Here is a 27177-nt window from a genome sequence, read left to right on the forward strand (position 1 = left end):
CTTCTGACAGTTTTGAGTGTCCCATGGTTGTCTTTCAGCTTTAATTAAAAAAATATAAAAATAAAAAAAGAACTGTTGTGTAAGATGGAAAATGACTCATTTCACATTATGCCACCTGTCCCCTTGAATCTTTTTCTTGGTTCCTCTGTCATTCAGGCTCACCTTTCTGGCTCTCTACAAACTGTTTGCTCTTCCTTTGCTCTGCTCTGCTCCTGCTCTGCCTTGGGTTTTTTTTGTTTTTTTTTTTTTTTTTTTTTGGGGGTGTTTTGTGTAACGCCATGTAAAATCAAGAAACTATCTTTAAACTCCATACACAAGTTCAGAATACTTTTGTGAGTGTGGAAGTCATTGGACAGCACAAAGTAAAATGTGTAATTAAGATGATTTTCCTTCGTGCTGTATTATTTTTGTTGTTGCTTTCTTCTTTTTCCTGTAGGCAGACAGGACAACAATGCCTTGTCTGGGTGTTGGGTCCTCCTTTTCTGACCTTTTCTGTTGCAAAGGTCTTATGTACAGTGAGGGTAGGGTTGCTCTGGGTTCACAGTGTATCAAATTGGAGCAGCATATGGTGACCAATATCCTCCTCCCTCTGCCCCCCAGTATTAGAGAATTTTGCAGGCAAGGATGTTCAGGTCCTGGAGTAATTAACTTTATTTCCTGAAGATATGCTTATTCTGGAACAGTTAAAATTATATACGTGACTTATTTTTTTATTGAAATACTTGTGTTTTGCTATAGTGGGGAACTTTGAGTGCTTGAACTTGGCCAAATGGTTCTGTAGTAACAGGTTCAAAGTGAAAATCATAAAAGAGTTTCTAATGCTTTTTGATTTTTGAAAGGAACACTTTAGATAAAAAGACGTCTGTATTATTCAGCTTCTTAAAGGGAAAATTTTCTTTTTACGCTTAATATTTTAAGTGGTGGTTGCTTTCATTTTTAGCAGCACAACCAGAACACTTCAGCTGTGACACTCATCTAATAAATGTTGCCCTATGGGCATTGTTCAAAAGCCATGTTATGGAGATTTCTTTTTTTTCTGTTTTTGTTATTTAATTGGTTGGTTTTAGCAGTCTAAAGCACTGCATGCAGAGCTGACTGTGGAATTAATGTTTCTTCCTGGAACAGCAATCCTTGCACAATTTGAAATCTCTTGCCCAGCAGTCACTCAGAAAGAGGGGAGGGGAAAAAAGAGATGGGAATTTGGAGATGTAATTTCAATCCCAGATATACATTCCCCAGCTGTGATGAGATGTTGGCTGGCATTTGGTCATACTGCTGGAACAAAGGCTTTACTTCCCAGCTGAGCAGAACTAGATGTCACTTTCTATTGCAATCAGAAAATTCATTGGTTTGGGAGGTGTCATAATTTGTGGGAGATGTTTAGTTCCCCCTGCCAGCAGAGTGTCCTACCAGGAATACTCAGCTGCTGAGTCTTCTGGGACAGGCTGGAGGCTTATTTTTACAAGTGTATTTGCCAAACTGTTCCATTCTAAGCACAAAGAATTCCCTCACCTAAGTCCCTGTGTTGGTGAGAGGTGGGAGTTGCATGTTCTGGGTATTGGGGGTATCAGAGTTTCTGGAGAGCTGATGCGTGTGGGTTGGTGTCTCTGATGGCATCAGGCCCAAGCAAAGTCTGTCAAATACAAAGAGGCTGTTTCTGGCTCAGGAGATTGTTGAGGTAAAACTTGAGAAGGTTTAGAGATTATTTGATGGGTTATCCCTATGTGCTGGCTCTGCTTGTCTACTCTGACATCTACAGGCTCTTACTTCCTCAAATGCTGGAGACAAGATATTGGTCTGCAGAAGCATTCTGTCTGTCCCAATATTGCCATTCTTACATTCAGTTACTTGAAGTAGTTGTGGAGATCTGAAAGAGGCTCTGGGTTTCTATTTTCTGCTTATTGAGGAAGGAAACAGTTCCTGTTAGATTTTTTTGGGGAATGGATACTTATTTGTACTGCTATATTTTTCTCTCTTCTGTTTATTTTTAATACCATTTATAAGACTGTTTTGGAATGGTAGTGATTTGCAAAACCTACACATGTGGCGTGGCATTATAAAAATCTCTGTTGAGTATTTATAATACAGCCAGTACTTGGAAAGACCTTTTCTGGGTACTGCTCATGACTGTTGGTTTGGGTATCTCCCAGGGTTGTTATGAGGATAAAGTCTGTTATTTTCTATGTATGGCTGGGGTAGAATTAGGGAGGCAGAGATGCTGAATGACTTGCCCTTACAGCTGATGAAAGTCCTAAATGAAATTGCTCTAATTAGCAGGCTGTGGTAGAAACTGGTTCATGCCCAGCCACAGGGAAGAAGGCAGTGTTGGGATGGAAGCTGTAGGAGAGGACACCCTATAGCTCTGTAAATGCAGCTCAGGGAGTGTGTCTGGAAATAGCAATTTCTTGTGTGTCTTGTTTAAGGGGGTAGAGGGAAGGAGCAACCCAGCTTCACCTGCAGCCAGCTTTCCTTCTAGTTTACAGAAGATTTTACTGATCCCTGTTACACTGGTTTCTTCAAATGAGACAAAATGTTCTTGGGGTGCTTTGGAACATAGAAATGCAACGTTGTGTTGTTTTGTGTGGAGTGGTAATGCTGTTATTAACAGAGTTTTATTATTTAATTTTGTCTTCCAGCCACTGCTGCTGAAAGCTCACTCAGATTACTGTCCAGTGTGGCCCAGGAGGTGAAAGGACGAGGTACTATAAGCTGGATAGACTGCGGGTATGTGTTGTGCTCTTTTCCTTCTTATTTTCCCTTTCTCCTTTTGGCTTTTATTGCTATCTTAGCTTTTTTATAGCTCTGAAACTTTTTGCCTTTAAGTGGACACATAATTCTGTGTAGTTTCTTCTATAGGGAGCTTATAGCTTACCATCTTCTCCTCCTTTGAACGAGTGGAAGGCAATAATTTTTTTCCTTATGGCTGTTGTTATTCTGTGGCAGCATGTTTTTCAGCCTGAAGCTGAGACCCCAGCTAACATTGCCTTTCATAGGTGACACACAGGGTGCAAGCTTTTTTTCCACAAGCCAGGGGAGGAGGAATCTCACATGTTGTGCCTCAGCTGGAGGGCAGTGCAATTCTGCTCTGGCAGCAAATGTTGTGTGAGCAGTAAGGCTGTTTGCTTGGTTTTGAAGCATCCACCCATTAGTGTTTCTCAATAAAATGTGCTTTCTTTTAAAGACCTTCTTCTGTGCTGGTATAAGTTCTGGCAATTTTTAATGTGAAGGCAGAGAAACTTGTTTTTGTAAGTGGTGGTGTGTGTGGGGAGGAATGAACAGGTGTGTACTTTCTGGTTTGCAGATGTGAAAATCTCCACTGTGGTTGAACTCAATAACAGTTTGCTTGTGGTTTTAGCTTGTGTATTGTAGTGCCTCTGCAGCTTTGAGAGCTTTGCCTGCAGGTGGCAAGTTCCCCTTCCTGCACTGCAGAGGAGCAGCTTGCTGCCTACCTGTGTGTTTGGGTGGATTGCCATGGTATGAACAGATTGTACACTGTGCTCAAATGTAAGTCAGCTCTGCACATCATGTGGCTCCCTTAAAATTACCCTTCTGAAACTAACCCTCATCCATCAAACAGTGACCCAGAATAAGTCATTGGTAAATGGGAAGTTAATGTGGGTTTGTGGTTATTAACCTGCCCTGCTCCCCCCTGCCACCAGGCAGGTGTCTCTCCTGTGGAGTCCTGTGCCTCTGCCTTCTGTTTGCATTCTGCTGGGCTCATCCAAGTGCACACACACTTTCATCTCTGCCCAACTGGTGGGGACAGAGTTCCAAGTCATCTGCTGGCAGGAGGCAGGGCTGTTCCTCAGAGGTCAGTGAAGCCTGCACCACTTGCCACCTGCTGAAAAGCCAGTGGATAAATTGTATTGACTCTGACGAGGTGAAGGTTGTGAGGAGATCTGGCATAGCTCTGAAATCCATGAAAACCAGTCTTCATTTCTAACAAAAGCACTAATAAGTAATTTTTTTGTTGTCAACAATGAGAGCTAGCAAATAGGATACTGAGCCAGCCTCTTGGCTTCAGTTTCTAATCAGCTTCAGTTTCTGATTATGGACTGCTTGTTACCCTTTTGTGTCTTTTGTTTTAGGCTACCTCTGTGTTGGGGGACTTACTGCTTACTCTAGGTGTGTGTATGTGGTTTATACAAATCCTGGATGATGAGGCTGTTCATCTGGTCTTTCAAAATATAATACTGTAATACAGTATAATGTAATGCTGTAACACAACTAAACAAGAACTCTGTTCAGGATTTGTTTTAGTTCTGGGTTGGAGAAGGAGAGGTTCAGTGTTTAGGACTTCAGTTTTGAAATCCAGGGAAGTTTTGGCACTTAGTTCCACAGGTCAGTCTCCACTCCTGAGTTTGTAAGTAATGGTGATGGAGAGGGAAATGTGTTGTTTGGTTTTGCTGTAAAATAAAATTCAATTAATCAAACCCTAATATACTCTCATTTTCCAAATGTTGACATCTAGACCAAACTTTGTTATGGAAGCTACTTGCAAGAAATGTATTTTCAAGTCATGCAGTGCTTTAATACTTTTCATAGGGAGCTTGGTACTTGCAGTGCCTTTCCTCTTGCCATGAGGGGAAAATACTGAAAGGTGAGTTAATCTCAGACAGTGAAGCAGCGTGGTGAAAGTCATGCTGTAAGGGGTTGGGACACCTGAGAATAGATTGGTAGATTGCCAAAATTTGCAGTAATGCTGCAATCAGATTACCACTTCCTGAGTGGCAGGCAGTGACCAGGATGTTGTAACATGGCAATAGGTGTAATTCTCTCTTTGAGGATAAAGCAGAGCTGTCTTTCGTGTCTTGTTTGGGAAGAACCTGGAAAAAATAGCTGGGCATTTTTCAGAGGTGGGCTTCTATCCTTCTGTCACTCCTGCTAAGGGATACCATAACAGGGTCTGTGAGCTTGCTGCATGGGGCAAGGTGAGCTGGAAGACTGGCTTGTGGTAAAGGAGGTCTTGGTGGATGCAAAAAGAAACCCTAAACAAATAGTTTGAGGCTAAACCAAGTTTTGTGGTTGATTTGCTTGTTAACTTCTGAAGCGTTCTGAAATCAATCTAGTAGTGTTGAGGTAGCTTTTATACAATTATTTTTTTTTCATGAAAGGTTTTTTCCTTTGCTTATTGCTTTTTAAAAAATTGTATACAGATGGCTGCACCTGTATACAGTATAGCAGGCTGTCACCTGCTGCAGTGACAGTACCAGAGGCTGCAGCAGTGCTGTCTGCCCCAGGTCACAGAGGGGCAGTTGTAGGGCCTGGACAGCTGAGTCCTGCCAGAGCAGCTCAAGCCATTCTCCTGCAGCAAATATGCTGGGAGCCTTATTTGCAAGTCTTCATGCTGAAACAAACAGCACACAGATGCAGGGATATTTACAGCACAGGCTCAATTTGTTTTACAAATACTGACAAGAAATGTCTTGTTTGGCAGCAATATTTAGTGGGAAATTTTGGCTTTGCTCTTCACATCCTGCTGTACTGGGCTTCTTTGCCTTCGGATCCAAGCGTTGGCAGGGCTGGCATACATGCAGAGTTGTGGTTTGTGCCTCTGCTTCCCTGTGGCGATGATGGCAGCCTTTTCTTTCCTTTTTCTTTACTGATGGTGCTTTTTTTTGTTACTTGTAATTCTCCTTCCCCTCATTTTCAAGAGAAGGCAAGAACATTCTGCTGCATGGACAGAGATCAGTGTGGATTGCTGAGTCTCAGCAGCATGTTCTGTATTTCATGTGGTGGAGGGGAGTGTGCAGGTTTGTGGCTGAAGTGTGGCATTCAGGACTTCCTGAATGCTGGTCTGCATGGAAACCGTGTTCCTTGGCCTTGGCTTCTGTTGTGTCTGTGGTTTAAGACAGGGATTAGCTTTGAGCTTTCAGTTCCAGCTTGAGTGCTCTCAGAGAGAGAGGGAAGTTAGTTTTTCAGCATGATGTGGGGAAATACTTGGTTTCTGGCTGAGACAGTGTCAAGTAGAGGAGGTTGCCACTTAGTTTGTCACTTGGAGGCAGGGTAGCAGAGATCCCCCGTGGGCTTGGGAAGTGTAGGGCTGGAAATGCCATGTGCCTGCCTTTCCTGCACAGCTGGGCTCACTTGTGCCAAGTGCCGTGCTGGAGTGTGACCCCCCTGCATGTGGCACTGCAGATAAGGTCCTCATTGGGAGAGCTCAGTCCCTTCCTGCAGGCAGATCCACACCTCCTCCTAGAGATGAAGGGACAGCTCAAGAATTGCTCCCAGCATTGAAGTGGTCACTGTTTGCTGCTGTGGGCTGAGATAGCATATGTGGCTCTATACATGGTTAAATGTGAAGCTATTTCAATTATGAATGAAAGACCCAGCAGTGATGTGACAAAAATATGTTTAATTTTAGCCTTTACATGTTTTAATTAGGAAGTCTTTGCTGAGGCGTTTGACGTTGAATGAATGGTGGTGTGAGAGACAAGAGAATACTGAACTAATTATGCCTGATGAGATGCATGGTACTGGGGATGGAGCACAACATTGCAGGTTGCTAAATCCTCCGTGTTCCAGAGAGATGGAGCAGGCACCTTGGGAACAAATGTTCTGGGGCTCGTGTCTGGGGACATGGCACGTTAATAGGAGCTGGGAGTCACAGCTTCTGTTCCTGACTCTGCTAATGAGTCACTTCTTGTTACTTTGTGCAGTTACAAAAGGTGTATCTGTTTTCCAGGCAACTGGGTAAATATTGCCTGATTCATTAGTCAATGTTTATAAAGAGTGTGGCAAACTTTGAAAGGAAAAATGCTGCAGCAGCATGAATGGGTGCTCTTTAGGGCATTCTGGTGAAATTGGAATGGGCATGTAAGAAAGCAGGAGGTTGGGCTATTTATTGAATTAATTTTTAGTTGTAGGCTGATAGAAATTGGGAAGATTGAAGGGCATCATAGAGAATTGAAAGCTTAGGATATCTGCAAAAAAGCACAAAAGGATCTGGTGTTTTCCATCTTGGAGACTGGCTGCTGCTAACTCTGGTTGGGGTTTGTATTGCAGAGCCTCTGCATCCCCCTGATCTCACAAAACCTCAGTTTTTTAAGGCTTGGTAAAACTGGAGGTAAGCACTGATTTGGTCAAGTAAAAGAGGAGTTTTGTTAGAAGTAGAAACTTCTGTCAGATCCTTGTGGTGGCAAGTACAAGGTACAAAGTGATGTGCCTGGGAACCTAGCAAGATGGAATTGCACAGTAAAAGTGATATGCCTGGGAACACAGTAAGATGGAATTACCTTTTGAGTAAAAGACAAAGTTGTTGCTGCTTGTATTTAAAGCAGACGAAGCTCTAGTCTCAATTTGTGATGTCCTGAGGTGTGGTTTTGAAGAATAGTCATTACAAAGTTATTCTCCAGCCTTTTTAAGTGGGTTTTGTGACAGACCACAGTGTGGGCAAGGACTGATGTTATTTGGAAAAGTGTAACTAGTTTGGGTGACATGGAAAGAAAGTAAAATGGGTTTGTTGACAAGCAGAAAATGTGTTTGGCAGGTTATTAAGCACATTATGATCAGGTGCAGCTTTGAAGAGGTTGAAAGTAGCTCTCTCCATCCTGAATATGATTTAGGAAACACTCCTGGGTTTTCCAGTTATTGAATTGTCTCATGTTTTTGTTGACTATAACTCCTGCCCAATTGTGGATTGGTATTTTTTTAAAAAAACACCCATTTCTTTGGCTTTGGGTAATTATTCTCTGCTCAAACTTGCATGGTTCCCTTTACTGTAGGTCCCAAACATAAACAAAGCTGTGTGATTTCCATCTGCTGTCATAGCGCGTGTGCTTGGCTTTAGCACATCAGACTGCTAGGAAGAGGAAATGCCATCTGGTTAAAATGTCTGACTAATTTTTGTTTGGTTTTAATCCCACTTTTTCTGCTTTTGTGTGTCATTCTTTTAGTCCCTTTTGTGTGTCATGAGCATCATTCTTGTAGTCCCCACCCCCAATAATTACTTGTTATTGTAGCAGTCCCATGACACTTAGCATAAAGGTGAGACCATAATTTGGCTGGTAAAGCAGTACATTCAAACCTACACAGCTAAACATGCTGCTTCACAAGAGAGCCAAATCTAAAGAGTATTTGTCTCTTCTGGGGTTTTCCCTGATATCCCTGTTTTTCTGTCTTTTAGATGAGGTTTTCTCAAATTTCTGATTTCCTAATGCTTAGATACAGAAAGGCTTTACTTATCCACACAGTCATAAATGAATGTGTTTAATGCCTTGACATAGCAGGGAGAAATTTCAGAAATAAGGCTGGCAGTACAGATGGTGTTAGAGTAATTTTGCTCTCTAGTTTTTACCTTCATCCTGTAAAGCCACTCAGAAGTAGGAAGGATTTATTTAGGAGAATAAGTCTACTCATCTTTCGTACTTGTAGCTGAATTTTAAAGCTGATAAAAAGCTTTGAAATTGCAAATAAAACTGACCAGACCTAATAGAGAGAGAAAAAAGAAAGAAGGAATGCTGCTCTTGCCCTGGTACAGCCCTTTCCATCTAAGCAATTTGTGGGGTCTGGGATTTCTGCATTTCCCTCAGTAGCCTTGAAGATGCAGGGCAGCTCAGGGGAGGATGGCTCACAGTGCCAGCAGGGGCTCTGTGTGCAGCTGCTCCAGGGGAGGTGAGGCAGGTGTCCCTCAGGAGCGCTTTGCAAGTGAGTTATGCTGCCAGTGTGGTCCTTGTGTGAGTGCCATTTAAAAGGGCAAACTGCATTTACAGCATAGATTTTTGATGCCTTCCTCCTGTCTCTGTCACAACCTGTCTGTGTGGTTAAGGCTCATTCACATTAAAGCCTTTTTATTTTACTGTAAGAGTGACCATGCAGCAATCTGAAAAAACTTATTTTTGAAGTAAACTCTCAGTTCCTAACTTGAACCCTTTCAGTCTGGTGTATTGCATTAATTCAGAAACACAGAGCAATTAACTAAATCCACAGCAGTGGTTGGGGTATGAGCCGGAGCTCATGTCTGTTTCATCCTAAACTTGAATATTCCATGGGTTTTGCCTAGAGTTGCTCATTAACCAAATCTTCAGCATTGCTGCTTTTAGATCAAAATGAAGAGTAAGCCAGCTCAGATTTAATGTAAAAGAAGTCACCTCTGTTTTACTGCACCCAGTAATTCAATTAAAACATCCTCTAGCATCCATCCTCTCCAGGCCCATGGTGCACCTAAAGGTCATAAATGGGTGTACAAAGGGCTGCAGCATCTGTGTTGAAAACCTGCATTTTGGGTTCTTAGATTCCTGTGAACTCAAAGACAGAGTAGTAGTCATCTTGTGTCCCAGGTCAGGGCAGTGTTGCCGCCTGCCATGTTGTATGATGGGGGAAGCTGCTGCTTAGCAAAGAATTTGAGTGTTTGGTGGTTTTTCAACTTCCTACAAAGCCTTTGGTAGCTCTTGTGAATTTGTTTACCTTATTTCTGTGCAGGTATGTGGGCTGCCAAGTGTCTCTTGCTAATTTATATTTCCATGGGAAGTACTGTTCATTATAACTTCGTGACTTTCTGCAGGGGCTGGAGCTTATAATTTTTTCCCTTAATTATTGTAGCTTGACGCTATGATGATACGTGTTACCTCTTTGTCTTGGTTTTCCTTCTGCTTTTTGGCTTGCTCCTGCTTGCAGTAAGAATTAATCTCATGGGTTTTAATTTTCAAAAAATACTTCTTTTTAATCTTATTCCTCTAGATCCTTGGCCTCTCTAATTGACTAATGGGCACAGGGAGTCGTTTGTATTGGGTGACAAGTGGTGCTGGGTCTCCACAGCACATGGATTACTCTGTTTGCATTCCTGGCACGTTCCAGGGGAGCGTTTGGAGCAGAAGGCTGCAATCATCTGCAAGGTGATTGCAATCCCCCTTGAAGTGGGGATTTTTGCTGCATTCTGGGGGGTAAAATCAGGCCCTAAATTCACATGAGACTGTCCCATTCATCTGCTTGTCCTTACCTTTAATTCTTTCCAGCAGTACATTTTCTGGTTTTGGCTTTCAGGCTCCCCCATCCCTTAAAAGACTCAAGTTTTTCATGTGCTGCAGTGTTTGCCTGGTTCATTTGTTCTGTGCTGTGGAAACCTGATGCTATTGTAACTTGTTCTAGAAGATAATTTCCATCAGGAACCCAGAATGGGTGCAAAACATTGCTTTTTTTTCCAAGACAAATCTTGTGTTTAAGCTTTCTGTGCTCATTACTTCTGCATCCGTTTCTTCTGGTCCTGTTCCTGTTTTGGTGCCTGCAGGTCCTTAAACCCCACTCAGGAGCAGAATCTCTAAGTGCCTTTCTGCATTGATGGCTGAGTATGGATTTTCTGTTCAAGTAGGTGTAAGCCATTACCATCCAGCTCTTTGGAGAAGTGCAAGCCAGCTTGATGGTTTGAGAAGTGATTTTTTCCCTAGGATTTTTTTTTTTGTTTCTGATTTCAGATCGGTCTCGAGAGAGTGATACAGGAAGGTGTGGGATCATTATAGAGGAGCCTTACAAATGTGGCATACTGTGAGCAGCAGTAGTTGTGGCACTGCTGGCCTGGGATGGGAGGGAGAAGTGAGCATGATGGGGAGGCAGGCAATGCCTGCAGTCTGAAAAGAGGAGAGTTTTGCTAGAATCAATCTGGTTTTGCTTGGTCAGCAAAGTACACAAACTGATATATTGTAAATGGATCCCACCACAAAGTATTTGTTGGAGAGTGGAATTGATAAGACAGAGCATAAGTCAAAATCCCATGTTGTCCCAAACAATGGCTAATGAATTTCCTTTTTTTATTTCAAAACCTTGTAGGTGCACATTTAATTACAAGTGACTGTTAATGACTTCTCTTTCAGATTGGGTTTGCAAGTGCAAATGTATTACATACTTTTAGGAGGCTTGAGGAAATTTTTGCTGCTAACACTTCTTTTGCTGCTTTTTTGGGGTCACAAGCTCAATTAGTTGTTTGGCAGGATCTCAACTCCATGCTTTCCCAGGATGTTCATCAGTCTGTTGTGTGGAGAGTGTATTATTCTATGGAAGGTAGCCAGAGGGTATTGCAGGTGCTGTGCATTGGGCTGGGAAGCCCTGTTTGATAATTCACTTCTGATAGCTGGACTGAAATTGCAGTTGAACTTCCTGAAGTTATAACTGGAGTTCTCTGAGATGATTTCCACTATAACATAAAAGAATGAAAGCACCTGAACAACAGGCAAGAATGAGAGAATGTGCTGGTAACAAGATGACTGCTTTGACTGGTACTTTCCAAAGCTTTTCCAGTGTTGGGGGGCTTGCTTTATAGGTAGTCTTGCTTCTGCTTTGCTGTATTCCCCTGCTCTTGGAGCCTGCTCTTTCTCCTTACCTGCTCAGTTTCATCTCTTCCAGCTGTTGGGACAGTGACAGTGTTTGTACAGTCACAGATGGAACAGAGCCTCCATTGCATCAGAGTCTACAGGCACAACTGTGATATAAGGGACTGCTGAAGCATCATTTATGTGGATTGTTGAGCCTTGTTTCAGATGGTGAGATGGTACAGATAAAAGAGAAAATCTGTTTAGAAATTGTGAGGTCTGTGGGTTCCATGTGGTTGCATCATATGCTGATAGAGGTATGAGATAGTTTTTGTGCAGGCACATTTACTGACCCGGTTCCTTGAATTGGTTCTGTCAGCATTTTTATTAATTACTTTTCTTGTCCCTGTAAACCCTCTAGGTATGGGTGAAAAAGAAGGCTGGGTGCACTCTGCACTGAAAAGTGTAAGGGATGCCAGGGCAGTGGCGTGGAAGTGATGTGGCCACACAGCATGTGCACACTGTGCTGCTACATTGGCAGCTGGAGACATGAATGTTTTGGGATGGAATTTTGCCATTGCTGAAGAGGAGATTGGACAATCATTCCAGATCCTTCCTCCCCAGAGATGTGGTTGGGGGGCTGTTTTCCCGCTTTCCTGAGAGGCTGATGGGCAGCATTGCATAATAAGGGCAATAATTAGGAAGCTGCAAAAGATGTTATTTGTGCTCATGAAAGAGAATGGTGCTGAGGATGTTTGGTCTTACCATGTTCCTTTGGGACCCGACTGGACAATATCTGAATTTGCCCCAAGGAGGGGGTTTTGCACTTCCACCTCCATGCACCATTTTTTACTTGGGATCCATCCATCTTGGACTTATTTTAGATTTAGAAATGATGTGGACTTAACTGCTGCAAAACTCCTGGGTCTTATTTTGTGTTCCTTTTGTCTAGCTTTTATTATCTGTTCTTTCTCTCTCCAAATTACCTTGACACATTGCTACAAAATCCTTTTTCTGTGTTGCTCCTCCTGCCACTGGGGACTGCCATCAGTATTTCTCCCTGCATCTCCATCCTTATGGCCATGAGTGTCCAGACCTGTGGGCAGCCCTGGACAGGCAGAGCATGTTGTACCACTCCTATGGAAGGGCTGTGACATGTCCCCTTCAGGAGCTGGCTGCACTGGTGCTGAGCCAAAGGAGGCCAGATCTCCTTCAGGAGTCCCTTGCCACCCTCCTGCCCTGCTAACAGCTGGCTGCCTGTGCTAGGGGATAATTCATGCATGCTAATGCTGACAAGGGACCCCAGGGGTTTACAGGGAGTGCTCCAGTTGGGCTTCCTGCCAGCTCCATCCTAACCCCCAGTGACAGGAATGTGTCCTGGTGGAGGAGATGGGGACAGGAATGGAGAGGGGTGAAGTGTGCACACGATCTTTGCAGTGCACGCTGCCTTTGTTGTTTTTTGCACTTCTTGCTTAGGTCAGCTTGGATCGCTCATTTCATTTTTCTATTCACCAAGCTGTCGAATGTCTTCACTTCTCCAGCAAAGACACGTTTTGAAGCCCTGGTTTGGTTTTGTGGAAGGGGAAGAGTAGAGAACATGCCTGTGGCAGTAGAAAGAAGCTGTGCTGTTGTGCCGCTTAAGGTTTGACCTTATTACCACATAGCTGGCTGCTGGTTAGGTCCTTGTGGTATTGCAAATAGGTTGATGTTTTGGATGATTTTCCAGGGAGATAATGCTGGATTATTGTAGGACAGCCTGCAAGGGTCCCTTTGGCAGTAGCACAGCAGGGACCTGCCAGGCTTCAAACTGCTCTGGACAGAAATGGCAAGAGGCAGCCAAGGATGGCTGCTGGGGACACATTACTGACCTCATCCTCAAGCCAGTATTTCCTGAGCCTGGTGCCTTTGTCTGGGGTGCCTTGGCCTGGGCTGGTAGAGTGCTTATTTTGGGGGTAGTTTCTGGCTTCTTAGGTTTCTTGGTTTTGTTTCAGTTCTTTTTTTTTCTTTCTATTTACTGTTTTGGTTGCTTTTTTTTTTTACTTTTAGTCATTATAACAAACTCTTACACTGCCTCTTCAAGTGATATAATTAAATTGCAAGAACCGGAGTCCTAATTACCCTCTCCCATGTGAGAGTTGAGGAGCTCATCTTCAGAGAGAGGCTGTTGGCTGAGATTCAAAAGAGACAAATCTCAAAGCAGGCTGCATCTGTGTTGATATTTACTCTTATTAAGAATAATGGTCATTACCAAGTGATATCAGAGCAGGTTGCTCTTTGCAGGTTATTTTTGTCTCTCGCGCAGAAGGAAAAGCAGAGAGGTCCATCTCTGCCATTTCTGTACATCTCCTTTTCTGCTTTTTACAAATAATTGTTAGCATAGCATCTGAGCTGGTGGGTCTGGCATGTGCAAAAATCTGCACTGATGCATGAAAAAATTACTGATACATATTTAGATGTTTCCTATTCTTGGAATTTGTTCCTCTTCTATCCCATGCATCAGTGCAGATAGCTTGCATAAACAGGTTTAATTCTCAATGCAGTGGTGCAGACAATCTGCCCACTAAATGGTAGGAGAGACATACTGGAGCAAACTGCTGCTTTCTTTGCTGTGATAATGGCTGTGCATTCAGGCAGCTGTGTGAACCTCTGCAAATGGAGAAATCCTGAAAGCAGGGCACACTTAGATCCAGTGAAATAGCTATTCTTATCTTCCCTTTCTTTTTTTTTTTTTTAATAGAATCTCATGCAAACAGAAAATGAATTGCTAGGAGTTGAAGTGGTAGGAGTTGCTAGTTGCATACCCACAGGTATAGATCTGTAATAATGCTTTGTAGCTTTTTTCCACTATAAACCTTTCAGAATATTAGTATCCATTCAAATCTAAATGACATGTAAGGGAGAATTACTCTTTCTTCCCCACATGCTTAGTTGCTGTACCAAATAGATGGTAGAACAGACACAGGATTCTATTGATACCCAGTTTTGTCCTCTGCTTACACCAGAAAAATTGTCTGCACATCTTGGGATTTCACAGACCCTGTTGCTGAGGTTTCAGCATTGCACTTGTTGACATCAAGCACCTGACATTTGTCTTGGCAAAGCTGAGATAGCCACAGGTACACCTGCATGCTGGAAACATTTGGGAGTGTCTAGAAGAGCATTTAGAAATGTTGACTGTTGTGTGGTCTGACTGTAGCTCACTGCCTGGCACTCAGCTGCAGCAGGGCCATAAGACCTTGTCTGTGCCTCTGAATCTGTACAGGGTAAGACAAAAGGATGATCTGAAACTGGTGTCTTCTCTGGAGATTCCTTGACCTTGGAGCCATTTAGGTTTACACCATTGGAGAACTGAGGGGAGAGAAGACAGAATGTTTCTGACCCATGGATTTGGTGCTGCAGGCTTTTTGTATGAACTCCATGTTCAAACATGAGTGTTTTGGCATAACTCCAAATCCAGGGCATTTGTTCCATACTCTAGTTTTGTTACAAGGAGATGTGTCCTCATTTTTCAGTTCTCAAGCTCAGATCTCCATCCTCACAGAGAAGCAAAGAAAGTCTTTATGGGATACAGTGATGTGAAAATGCAAAACTGACATGAATTCAGTAAGACTCTTCAGATAAATACACTCCTGTTCAATTGAGACTACAAGTGCTCCTTCCTGGCATGCTAGTTGTGTGCTTTGTTAGATCCTTAAAATGCTCATTTCTATCTTCAGCTTAGTATTCTGATTTTGCTGCATGTGTCCATGGCACATTTCTCCTATTTCCAGAAGCATTTGGGAAGTTTCCACTAAGGTGCATTCTCACTTGCAGCTCACTGTGAACTTGGTGTTTGTTGTTCTTCATATTTTGAGAAAGGCAGCTGGAGAAGATTGGGAGAATTAGCACCAGTGCTGGCAGCACACTTAATTTGGTGGAGCTCTTGCAAGCCTTGCATCTTGTTGTCTCTAATCAGTTTAAACTTGATGGGTTTTCAGCATTTTCATTTTCTAAATTGATTTATCTGCGTAAAAGGTACAAGTTGTCCTCTGCTGGGAACAAGTTTCTGAGCTGTTTAATCTTGCTGTTTGTCAATGCAGAGAACAGCCTTGTCAATGTGAATCATCCTCTTTTCTGTTTTGCTCCTCTCCCCAGATCTTTGACCAACTTCTTACTCACCTAAGCTTGAAGTCTCCTTATGGCTTCAGTCCTGCACTGTTGAGGAGAGCTGCTAGGCCATGAAGACCCTTTCTTTACCTGCCCACTGAAACAAATGTATTTGCAGTTCTCTCCCATGACCCTTCTCTCTTCTTCAAGCCTAATCTGGTGCTGGAAGCAATTCAGTCTTACTCAATTTGAAGATCCCTTCCAGCAGGCCTGTCTTTTGATACCTCCCTCTTTCTTATGAGCTGTTTTTGCCTCTGCTTTCCAGGTGTGGCTCCAGGACACATCTTTCATACCTAGAATTAATGGGGTTGCTGGGCTCCAGAATTTCAGCTGGTTGTTGTTTTCTGCAGGACCCTTTTAAGACAAAATGCTTGTGATTTGGACTTAGACATACCATGGGGGTTTTTTTTGCTTTCTTTTATCTTCTGCCAAGTGTAAAAGCTGACCTGGTCTTTCCTTTTGAATCTTTTAACAAACAGTGCTCTTTGACCACCACCCTAACAGTACCATGGTCTTACTGATATTTCCCTTCTTAAATTTTATGTTAATCTCATGGACAGAAGATCTGCTGAGGTCCTTGGACATGCTGGAATGAGCTGCTTTTCTACTGGTTAGAGCTTGGCTTTGGAATGTAAATTTAACACAGTTCACTGTGTCCTGACCAAGCAAAGAGAGAAATTAAATTGACTAATGGAGCTTTTCACAATGCTTGTCCCACAAACTTAGCTAAACAGCTCCCAAATTACTGTTAGTTTGGGTTAATTGCTGATGATTGCTGACCACAGCAATGAGTTCTCAGGACTGAATGCATTTGATTTTCTATTTTGGTAACCTTTCTTCCAATATGTGTTTTTTGCAGTGATACTGAAAGCCGAAAATTATGCAAGAAGATGAAGGTAGATCCTAATTCAAAGGAGAAGGGAGTGGATTTACTCCATTATAAGTGAGTGCTGGGCTGGGATTTGTAGTTCATAATTGTTGATGCCCCCATTAAGTGTTTATTTTTCATTCAGCCCCATGCTGCTGCAACATTAAAATGACTAATTTTTTATCCTATGAAATTAATTGCTGTTTCTTCAGTTTGCAAACATGTGTTATGTCAGAAGTTGAGTTAAATTTATTCTGCTGTTGAACAGAGAACACTAAAAGCATGAGTGGGGCCAGGGGGAGATGTCCAATGGACTGAAACTGCCCTGTGCATGGGGCTGATGCCTGAGATTTGAGTTCTGTTGATTCTGTCACTTGCCTGCTGGCACGTGCCTTGGACAAGTTGCTTCATCTCTCTCTGCCTTTCTGACTTGAGATTGTCCTTCATAATGTGAGTGGAGAAAGGCAAGTGTTCTGAAACAGCAAGATATTCTTCTTCCTGAAAATAACAGGAGTGGGAGTGCTGTTTGGTACACCAAGCAGCTGCATTTCCATCTCCAAAGATCATGCCTTAGTAAATAATCTTGTTAAAGTGTCAGGGAGGAAATTGTTTACTGGAAAACTGTTTTCTTTACACTGGGTTTGCACCCTCCCTTTTCCTTTCCTCTCGTTCCTCCCCACCCCACCCCCCTTAAACTACTGTACTGTAAATTCTACTTAGTTCTGTGGCTTCAGCAGGATGATGTTATTCTGGTTAGTGAGAAGTCAGGAGGAGCAGCTGTATGAATTCCAGTAATGTTACTGTAAGTTAACACTGTTCCCCACTCCTCGTTTAACAGGGACGGTGCATTTCACACTGCGTATAACAGAGCGGTCACATTGAAGGTAAATTCAAATATTCCATTATTTTTCTTTTGGTTTTGCTAGATGTGGGTGAGGCATTTGTGGATTAAAAACTGGTTTTGATATTTTTTCCATGCTGAAGGTATGAAAGGGAGGGGATTAATCTTCATAAACAGTGGTTAGAATGGCCTAAAGGTTTTTGTGTGCATACATGTCTGTCAACCACAGATCCAGGAAAATTGTTTATTATTTAAAAGATTGACCCCATGTTGAACTGGAAGGTAAATTGTAAGTTAGTTTACACGCCGGTAACAAATAAGGATTTTCTTGCTTTGATTACAAGGTGCTCTTTGTGGTAGTAGAACTAAAAGTATTAGCTGATACTGTGTTTTGATAAGGAGTTCTCTGAGGTTCTTAGATGGTGTGTTTATAAACTTTAAAGAGAGCTGAGTGGCCTTATCTTTTATCAGATTATAGAACCACAGTTCTATGAAAGTGCTTTGAGTGCATCAGGTATAAAATGACCTTTCTTCTTTTCTGGCAAATCTTGACGTAAAGCAATGGAAAGCAACATTCTCTGGACAAGGGAAGATGGAAGGCATGAGGCATGATACGAGTTTGTAGATGCAGATGATTTTGGGAAGGGTGGACTGAAAGTGTGCAGCTTTCCTTTGCAAAGCCTTGCTGAAGCCCTGGGAGTATCCTGACATGAGGAGCCTGGCAATGACTTGTCTTCCAGCAATCACTTCTGTCCAGCTCTGATGCCCAGTTCCTGTTTCTCTTCCTCCTCCAGCAAACCTGGGCTCTGCACAGTCTCTCCCCAGGTTGATATAATTCCATGTGCTTCCCCTTCCTGGCTTGTTCAGGGCATTGCCCTGGGATGGAGGAAAGCCTGTGTGAGATGCTCTGTGAGCCTGAGTCCGCCAGAGAGGCTGTTCCCAAGTGCACTTGCTCTGGACCTTGCTATTACAGCCAGAGCTGGAGAGTATCTGATGGGGGACTGTCTTGGAAGTGTGCTCTGACTTGAACTAATTCAGTCTTCCCTTGAGGCTGTGACGCAGGATTTGTCTGGGATGGGAAGGGTAGGGCCGTGTATCTTCCCATCTCCTGCAGCAGAAATCTTGCCTGGCATTAGGAAGGGCAATGGTAAATACCCAGCCCAGTCAGCAGCTGCCTAAACCAGCTTCTGTGCTTAGTGAGGAATTGCAGCTGGTGATTGTTTTTTTCCTTCGTGATGGGTTAAGGGAGGCTTGCTAGTTGCCTAAATTTGGGTGATTTGAGCAATAGATGATGGGTCTCTCCTGCCCTCCATACAGTGCTGCAACCAGGAATTAGTGCTGTGACTCTTCCTTACAGATCAGAGGAAGTGGAAAGCACCTGCAGTGCTCCAGGGAGCACTGGGCTGAGAGGCAATCACAGCACAACAGGAACCAGATCGTTTATTCCTTCAGCTGTTTTGTGATGAGCATTTCACCCTTCCCTGTTGCCCTGCCTGCTGGGAAGAAGAAAGCAGCTTCCCATGGACAGGGGTGTGGGATTCCATTGGAAGTGGAAGAGGGATTTTGAAGCTCCCTCACTCCAGGGTCTGGAATCTTTCTCAATTAAACTGCCCCTGTGAAACCAGCCACTAATTATTTACAGGTTGGGCAGTGGATCAGATCTGGGCAGTGATCAAATAATTCAGTTATTTGCTTGTTCTGCTGCTCACAGCTGCCTGGATATTTTCTGTATTTCTCCCTCTGTTCCAGTTCTCCCTGGTTTCTTCTGTTGGGCCAGTTGACCTTTGTTTCTCCCTCTCAGCTGTGTTTGTCAGGAGTCTCCCAGTACATTCAAACAGAGAGCAGCAGAGCAACACAATTACACAGGGTATCACATTCATTTTATGGACAGGTGGACACACCAAAGAACAGGGAGATTAAAGGATTTGTTTCACATCATTCAGCAAACTTGTGGCAATAAAACTTGGATCTTCTTTCCAGACATCCAGTAGACATATTAATATATGTATGACATTTTGGAGAATGATGGACACAGCTCTGAAGAACTGCAAAAGGATTTTCTGGAGTGATCAGCAATTTCATAGTTGTGGCTGATCCAGCTGATAGTGTACTCAGGTTTTTAGAAAAGCTTTTCATTTCTCAAAGTGACTAAATCTTTATGTAATTATCAGAGATGCCCTTGTGGTTTCACTGTTAGAAAAATGAGGAGTAAAGGATAGGTCAGTGTTCACAGCAGGGGGAAGTTACTTGTCAGTGAGAACCTGCTGCTGAGACCTGTGTTAACAGCTGAGCAGTTCAGGGTATCTAGGAAAGGGAGATGGAAGGCAAGAGAATAACATTCAGTGATGCAAAATTATTAGGAATAATTTAAAAATGTGTTTCCATTTCTTTGCAGAAGGTCTTAGGTTCTCACAATACTAAAAAGGACAACTGGAGGAAATTCCAATAGAATTTGATATTTCTGTAATTGTGAGTAGCTTTAAAAAGAGAGCAATTACTTCTTTTTTCTCCAAATTTGAGGGCAAACAGTGGCATTTTGGCATGGTTGATTTGAAACAAATAACTGCAATGTTAAAAAAAATTGGAACTTGTAGCTACACATTGTGAAAGCCAAGAACTTAGGACTCTGAAAAACAGTTTCAGATGTCAAAACAGATAGGTTCATTGGAAGTTAGAAAGCACAGAGGTCCATATACAACAGCTGGTGCAGAGCACATAAACTTATTTTCTTTTTGCCAGAAATGGAGAGCATGTGCCAGTGTAAGCTATATAAGAACCATTAGTATTAATCTATCTTGTCCTCAAGTAGTGTAGTCATCTGCTGTTGGAGACCTAAGCTTAGGTCAGTCTTTGATCTTATCAGGAGTGTCTGTTCACATGTTGCTTTACCCACATGATGTCTAATTCTCAAGAGAGCCACAATGCCAGTATCCAGGCTGTGTTTACTACATGATGAGTCCTTTTCTGGAGTATAAAGTACAAGCAGAGTTTTACCCTTCTTCTAAAACGGAGAGAACTCACTGAAGTACAAATCTGCTTAGTACTAGCAAGGGAAATAGACTGACTCAATAAATTGGTCCTGCTCTAAACCCTGAATCCTTTTCAAGTTGGCTGTTGCAAGCAGTATGTGTGAAATTGAGGCAGGTCTAGTTATTAGCATCCTTACTGCATGATACTTCAAAGGAGTGAAAAGCACAAGGATGTGTTTGTGTATATTTTCTTTCGGGTTAAAACCTAGGTCCATGTATATGATTAGAGATCAGCTTTCCTGTTAAAACTTGCTTGTTTTTAGCAGCCTGTGGTGGATGAAGCACAGCCTGTACTCTGCTGAATGGAGGTGTGAGGTTCAAAGCTGGCACAGCTGATTGCAGCCCGTGGTGCTTCTGTCCATGCCATGGGGTCAAAGCAGGTCCTGACCGTGGCAGGGCAGGACTGGAGAGGAGCTGGTTCTGCAGCACCAGGGGGGCTGAGCCCTGGACCTGCTGTGGCCTCTGATACAGCAGCCTGGGGACCACTGCTTTCTGTGATTAGAGAATGCTGTGGGTTGTTTGGGTGTTGTTCTTCCCTGTTTAAAGCAAGAGAGGAAGTTCTCTTCACTGCATGAAGAATTGACAGCAAGGCAATGTACTGCCTGCTCCTGCCAGAAGACATTACACATCTAATTTTTTTCTGTCTTGGCTGAGAGGGAGAGGCTGGATGAATTAAATCTCTTTAATCCCCCATCCTCTAACCACATCTGTTTCTACATGACTGAATTTGGCATGCAGGAATTCTTGAAACTAGCAGAGTCAATTATACTCATTAGCTGTTCAAAATGTTCACCCCTCTCTCCTCCTCTCCAGTGTATAGTTGAGGTCTGTCCGTGCTGAGGGTGAGCAGAACTTGATGCAGCTGTCCTGAAGGTAGAACATCTCTGCTGTTTTGTCCTCATCTTTCCTTTCCCCATGTATTACTAGTCTTAGGATGTCATTTGGGATGTTAATGCCTCTAAATCTACAGCTTTTTACATTGCAACTCCATTGTAAATTACTTGGTTTTATATATATTTTTTTCCTTACTAGCTCCTTTCCCTGATAATGCCACTGTAAAACAAATTTCTTCTGGAGCTGTTTGTCATCCTCAGCCATTAGATCCTTTTTACTCTGTACATTAAGTGTTTTAGTTGCTGTCTGGTGACTGATACATGCTGTCTCTTGTGATAAGACAAATCTTTTCAATATTAGCTGTGCAAGCAGACAGAAACATAAATGCAATAAATGGATCCTGCTGTAAGCTCTGAATCCTCCCAAGCCTTACAGTACCAACCGAGAGGCAGGAAAATGAGCCGAACTCTCCTCTCTGTTGATAAGTTGTTGGGATGTTGTAGCACAGCAGCCTAACCAAAGGCAGACAGGCAACAAAAATGTCTCTGAGACCGTTCCAGTGATGGGATGTGTCACCAGCTGTGCTGCCAGCCTGCTCCTGAGAAAGGCTCTTAGATAAGAACCTTGGTGTGTGTTAGCATAGCTCAATGCTGTGGCTGCTTCATCCACTCACACTGAAGGAAGCTCCTCGGGGACCTCACTGTGTTACTGGTGGGGCAGAGATCCTGTATGGGAATGGGCACAAACCTACAAGCAAAGCCATAGAGAAAGCAGTGGGGCATTCTGAGTGGTGAATGAGCATGGAACACCAGGTATTATGTTTCCTAGAGCACAGACATCTGAGGATAAAAGTGATCAAGGTTGTGTTTGCATATACTGCTGGAAACAGGGAATAGTGTGACTGCCAGAATCCATGCAGAGTATCTCATTGATTTAGGAGGGCTGGAGTTTCCTTCAGGCTGGGATTGAAGTCAGAGCTATCAGGGTATATTTCCTTTTGGTAAAGACAGTATATTGGTGGTCTGCTGAAAGGGATTTTTGGTTGCATGTCAGTCAGGTAAAGAAAGCAGTTACAAAGTGTGTGTGCAGGTGTACTCAGTTTGTTGAATGTGGGAGCTGCAGAATCCTAGGATTTTGTATTTCCCACTTCTCCTGTCACATTTGTTTCTTATTCCCATATTTGAAATTGCATTCAATGGATTTTTTAGTTAGGTGGGTCACACAGGGAGCTGTTGGTGGATTATTCTTCCTTTGACCAAATGAGCGGTTTGATCTGTGTGTTCATTTGCTATTGCTCACAGCAAGTATCAGTGTGCCCTCCAGCTAGCCTGTTACTCAGATGCTGTGAAGGGCATGGGAGCCTGACCTCTGCATAAAGAGAAGTCTCTCCTGCTAACCCACAGACTCTCTGTGGAAGGTCTAGTACCATTGAAAGAGCTCTCTGAAGGATCCTTGAAGCTAATCTCTGTGTGCTGCTCCATTCCACTGTGTTTTCCCCAGTTTTATAGTGGGAGTGGGAACTGCTAAATTGGAATACCAGTTACGATGAAGGTACACACCCACGGATCACTTGGTTCTGCAACAGGAGATTTGTGCTAATCTGCATTAGAGCAGATGAATATATGAGCAGAAAAGCAAAGGCATAATTGGCTGGGGTTTACATCGCAGCATGGATTTGAGATTGGATGTCTCATGATTTCCATCTGTGTTTCTCTAAAAGATTTTTCCCCCCTGTTTATTGCAGTCTATGGTGGCCTTTCTCAAGGATCCAGAAGGTGCTCCGCTGTGGGAGGAAGATCCTGAAGCCAAAGATATTGTGCATGTTGACAGTGAAAAGGTACATTGGCTGGATAGATGTTCTGTTGTTTTATAAATGTGTGGGGTTGAATCTGTATGTTTGTATTAACTCTCAGTAAAACACCATTATTTCGTTTCTTTGGGAGGGAAATTTAAAGTACCCAGTCTGTTTGAGGTGATTTGACAAATTTTGTGGGTTGTGATGGCTGTAAAGTCCTGTGCTTCCTGTGCTCCTGTGCCCTGCATGTGGTCATGACCTCAGTCTGCCAGCTACACAGCAAATGTCAGAGCTTGGGGATGGTGTGGGGGCACAGCCCTCTCTGTCCCAGGGAACTGGAGCACCTTGCAGGGTGCAGTCACTGCAGAGTGCAAGTAGGAGGTAAAAGGCTGCTCTTCAAACTGCAGGTTGGCATTAAACCTGGGGTTTCCTCATGTGCCTGAGGTTAGGGAGTGTGAAGCAGGAGGAAAGGGATCCAGATCTTGAGGGATTTAACTTGGTACAGGAACTGTCCTCTCAGTGGTAAGAGGGAAAGCAGTGAATGTGATGAAACTTCCTTAAAAAGCCAGTGCCACCACAGTTACTCATTATGTTTTTTCTAATATAATCAGTTTGGTCTTTTATATTAGTTTTCTAGTCTATAGATTTTTTAAACTTAAATTGATTGGACTCCGGCTGGTATTTTATAAAGGGCTTTTTCAATTTTCTGGCTTTCATTTTTAATATTAGAAATGGTTATTCTGACATTCAGTTTTTGTAGGAAGATTAATTTTTAATGTTCACCCTCTGTACTCTATTACAAGGCTTCCAGGGGTTGCATTCAATTTGAAAACTTCATCTAGTTTTTCTATCATGCTGGTACTGAAAAATCCTTTTTGCATGGCATCTCATAGGTTTGGCAAGGTTTCATAGTGTGAAAAGTGAACTTGTTTTGTTATTATTGAGTCTGACTTTTTGAATTGCAATATGGATTTTGGATGTGTCAGCGAAGAAAGAGTTTCCAGGTAGAGATTCTGCAGTGAGAGTGAACTAAACCATGAAACTTCCACATGTTAACAGTGGAGATACTGGTCTAGGATATTCAGCAGATAGCTGAATGTATAATAAATTTTGTGATTTTCTTTCAGGTTAAAATTGAGCAAGGAAAAGAAAAAAATGGGTCCTGTCTGTTAGGGAAGATGAGCCCTTTTCCCTCAGATAAATGAGCCTGTGTTCTATGAATACATATATCAGTTTTTTAAAGTTGTAGTACGGTGTCATATAAGTGTGTATAAGTGTGGGGGTTTTTTTCTTGGTTCATTCACTAGGAATTGAGAAGGCTTCTGAAGAAGGAAGACAAGCCCCTACTGATGATGTTCTATGCCCCGTGTAAGTAGCCCAGCATGTCCTGTCACCTCTTTCCCCCTTCTCCACTGAGAGATGTCCACGTTTGACTCGAAGCTTTGCCTGTGCTTCACTAATAATACCATCTTGTGCCACCTTTTCCTTCAGCTCCTTGTGTTGTTCTGCCTGTCCTCAGTTTTTTCCCTGGTTGTCCATCACCTGTATCCTGGTATTGTCTCTTTCTCTTGTGATGATGGTTCTTGCTCAATGTTCTTTTAAGCAGCTGCTTTCTATAATTTTGTTACCTGTTGTCCTTTCTAGATTTGTGCTGCACAGAACAGAAGCTCTGTGTGCTGCAGGCAGAGGGAACAGTGCAGTCGTCAGGAGCAGGACTGTTGTTCCTGCTCCATCCCAGAGGCACCCTGAATGTTCCTGCCTACATGGGCAGGGGTAACTCAGTGAGATTTCAGGAAGAGGAGAGCACATTGGAGTCTCTCAGTTTCTTTTGGTGACCTTGACCTTGTATTGATGCTACCTTGTCATTGCATTGGCTACTTGTTCCTTAGTGTTGCAGACTCACAGCTGCCTTTTTGTGTTTCCTGGTGGCTGCTGTGTGAGAGGCTTTCCAGCTCTTCTGAGCAGGACTGTGTTGCACTTGAGCTGTTGCTCAGTTCAGGAAGCAAGGAAGCCATGAGAAGAGCATAAATGTGTGACCCAAACTAGGAAAGCCTCCCAGCAGTGCCCTGATAGGGAAGTTGATGCTGGGTACCACCAGCAGTTGGCTCTCTGATTCTCTTTAAAACTTGTGTCCCATGGCAGCATTATCTGGTGTTTCTCAGTGTATCTTCTCTTGTACTTCCTGCCTGAAACACCAGTCTACCTTTTTATTCTCATCTGAGCGCTACCAAGATGGCCAAAATTGCCCAAGACTTGGTTTGATTTTTCTTTAAATGAAATCAAATCCCTTGTGGCTCTGTGCCTTTGGGCTCTGCAGTGGTGCTGTGTGGCCTGGTGTGGTGTGGGGCTGTTCCCAGCAGCTGCAGCCCTGGATCAGTGGGAGATGCTACGGCTCCTCTGCTGGAAATCATCCCTTCGGGGAGAGCTGGGCTGCACAGTGCTTTCACAGTTTACCTCTATCAGGAGTAATTGTTTTCCACAGCCCAGCCTCTTTGTGAAATGTGCCTTATCTAACCCTTCGTTCTCTTTGAACTGTTCCCCCAGAAACCCTCCTCCTTCCAGTTTCTCTTCTTTGAAGTAGCAAAACACCTGCTAGTTTTCAGTGCTGTAATACTTGTGCTGCTTTCCAAACTGCTGTGAAGGAAGTCTACTTGTGAAGTTTTTTTTCCTCTGATTTATCAGTTTGTAACTCCCTCATCTTTTATTTAACACACAAGACTTTCTGAATTGGTTGTTGTCCAAATTTTCTTTTCTTGCTCCTTTTACCGGAGACAGAATACATCCAGCAGTTGCAATAAAATATGGCCTTTGAGCAGCTGAAATTATTGGTTACATACAGGTGTTACCTTTCATAACTGGGAGCAGCACATCAAGACTGGTCACTAAAAGAAATTCAACTTTTTGTTACTTGTAAGGGATGTCTTTGGCATGAGAGGACATCATAGGCTGTAGGGAAGACAGCTGCCTTATTTCTCTGCTTTGTTGGAAGCAGGAGCTTTAGATTAATTGTGGCAGATTGATAGGAAATGGGCACTTTCATTAGGTACTGGTGCAGAGGGAGATGAATGCAACTACAGACTTACATGTAGTTACTTTAATATTTCAGGAATGGTTGGTCTGGGTAAAACAACTCAAAACCAAGGCTTGCTTTCCTCAGAAGATATTGCCTGCCATTTGCAGACCTTTCACTGTACTTTTGGGCCTATATTAGAAAGTCAGACAGCACTAAAGATGAAATCTTAGGTGTACTTGAAGGCATTCAGATTTATTTGTAGTTAACTCTCTCAAAGAAGACTCCTTCAGGAGACTGTCTGGATTTGGCAATAAAGAAGGAGCTGTTTATAAACATGATTGAAAACAAGGCTTTAAAAATGTAGGTGTTAACTAGTGGAAAGACTAATCTGTGTTTAATTAAGCTTCCCTTTTGGGAAAAAGCACAGGAAGAAAGAACAGAAGAAAATGAGTTTTTTGAGATTCCCCTTTTATGCCTGTAGAGGGGTATATGTGGCTTGGCAGCATCCTGAAAAATATAACCCAGAAGTATGAGGACAGGAGAGGGTGTACTGAAATGGTTTTGGGAGCAGCAAGTTTGAGGCAGCAGCAGAGCTGGGAAGGGGAGGATGATGAGGGTGATGGCTGGGTAGAGGAGGCTGGTGTGGGCCAGTGCCCTAGGAGGGACTCCAGGGAGCAGTAAGAGAGTGAAGAGGGGAAAATAGAGAAATTGCTGCAGGACCCAAGGGCCTGAGGCTCCTGAGGAGACAAAAAATAGAGGATTCAGAAGATGATGTCTGCCAACTCACATCTTTTGATGTCTGTCCAGTGGTTTGGATGAAGCTGCGAGACCTCAGTGGGCCTTAAATGTGCAGTCTGTGCCCACCAAGAAATTGTCATTTTGACCAGCACTAATTTAACAACGTCACTGTCAATTTGAGTGGAGAGATCAAAGATGGAAAGACCACAGAAACAAGAGCTCTCCTTCGTCAGATTAAAGGATGCTTTTTTCCAGGCTTGCTGATGTGATCCCAAAGTTGTGGCTGCAAAATCTGTTCCTCCTTTCTGGAAGATACTTTCCAAGCTCTGTCTGTTAACCAAAATAGAAGTGTTGACTACTGTCCCGTGGTGGACTGAGAGTTTCCACAATAAGTGTCTGGAGTGCTTGGCTCCAGCTACTTTTCTTCCATGCTGTCTGCGCTCCTGCCCCTTCCCATCTGCATGCACAGATTTTACTTGGCAGGGGTGAAAACTGCTGCTTACAAGGTGATTTACTGCTAATCTGCTTAGCACTGCCGAGCATCATCAAGCAGCTCTCACTCAGCACACTCCAACTACACACTGGTGGTCTTCCTCACTCACCCTTTGTCTTTTCCACAGCGCATTATTGTATCTTACAAGGGCTGTTGCTTCTGAGCTATGTCTGCTCAATT

General features: G+C 43.0%; 1 protein-coding gene across 1 annotated transcript in view; it reads left to right on the forward strand.

The window, feature by feature from the left end:
* Positions 1-27177, forward strand: part of PDIA5 (protein disulfide isomerase family A member 5) — a 97729-nt gene that overhangs the window by 12085 nt on the left and 58467 nt on the right. The window contains exons 3-7 of the mRNA XM_074548803.1: positions 2637-2724; positions 16246-16329; positions 17093-17138; positions 22703-22795; positions 24061-24121. Coding sequence (XP_074404904.1) covers positions 2637-2724; positions 16246-16329; positions 17093-17138; positions 22703-22795; positions 24061-24121 — 372 coding nt within the window. The remainder of the gene's footprint in view (positions 1-2636; positions 2725-16245; positions 16330-17092; positions 17139-22702; positions 22796-24060; positions 24122-27177) is intronic.

The sequence above is a fragment of the Zonotrichia albicollis genome, chromosome 10 (assembly GCF_047830755.1).
Source record: "Zonotrichia albicollis isolate bZonAlb1 chromosome 10, bZonAlb1.hap1, whole genome shotgun sequence".
Lineage (NCBI taxonomy): Eukaryota > Metazoa > Chordata > Aves > Passeriformes > Passerellidae > Zonotrichia > Zonotrichia albicollis.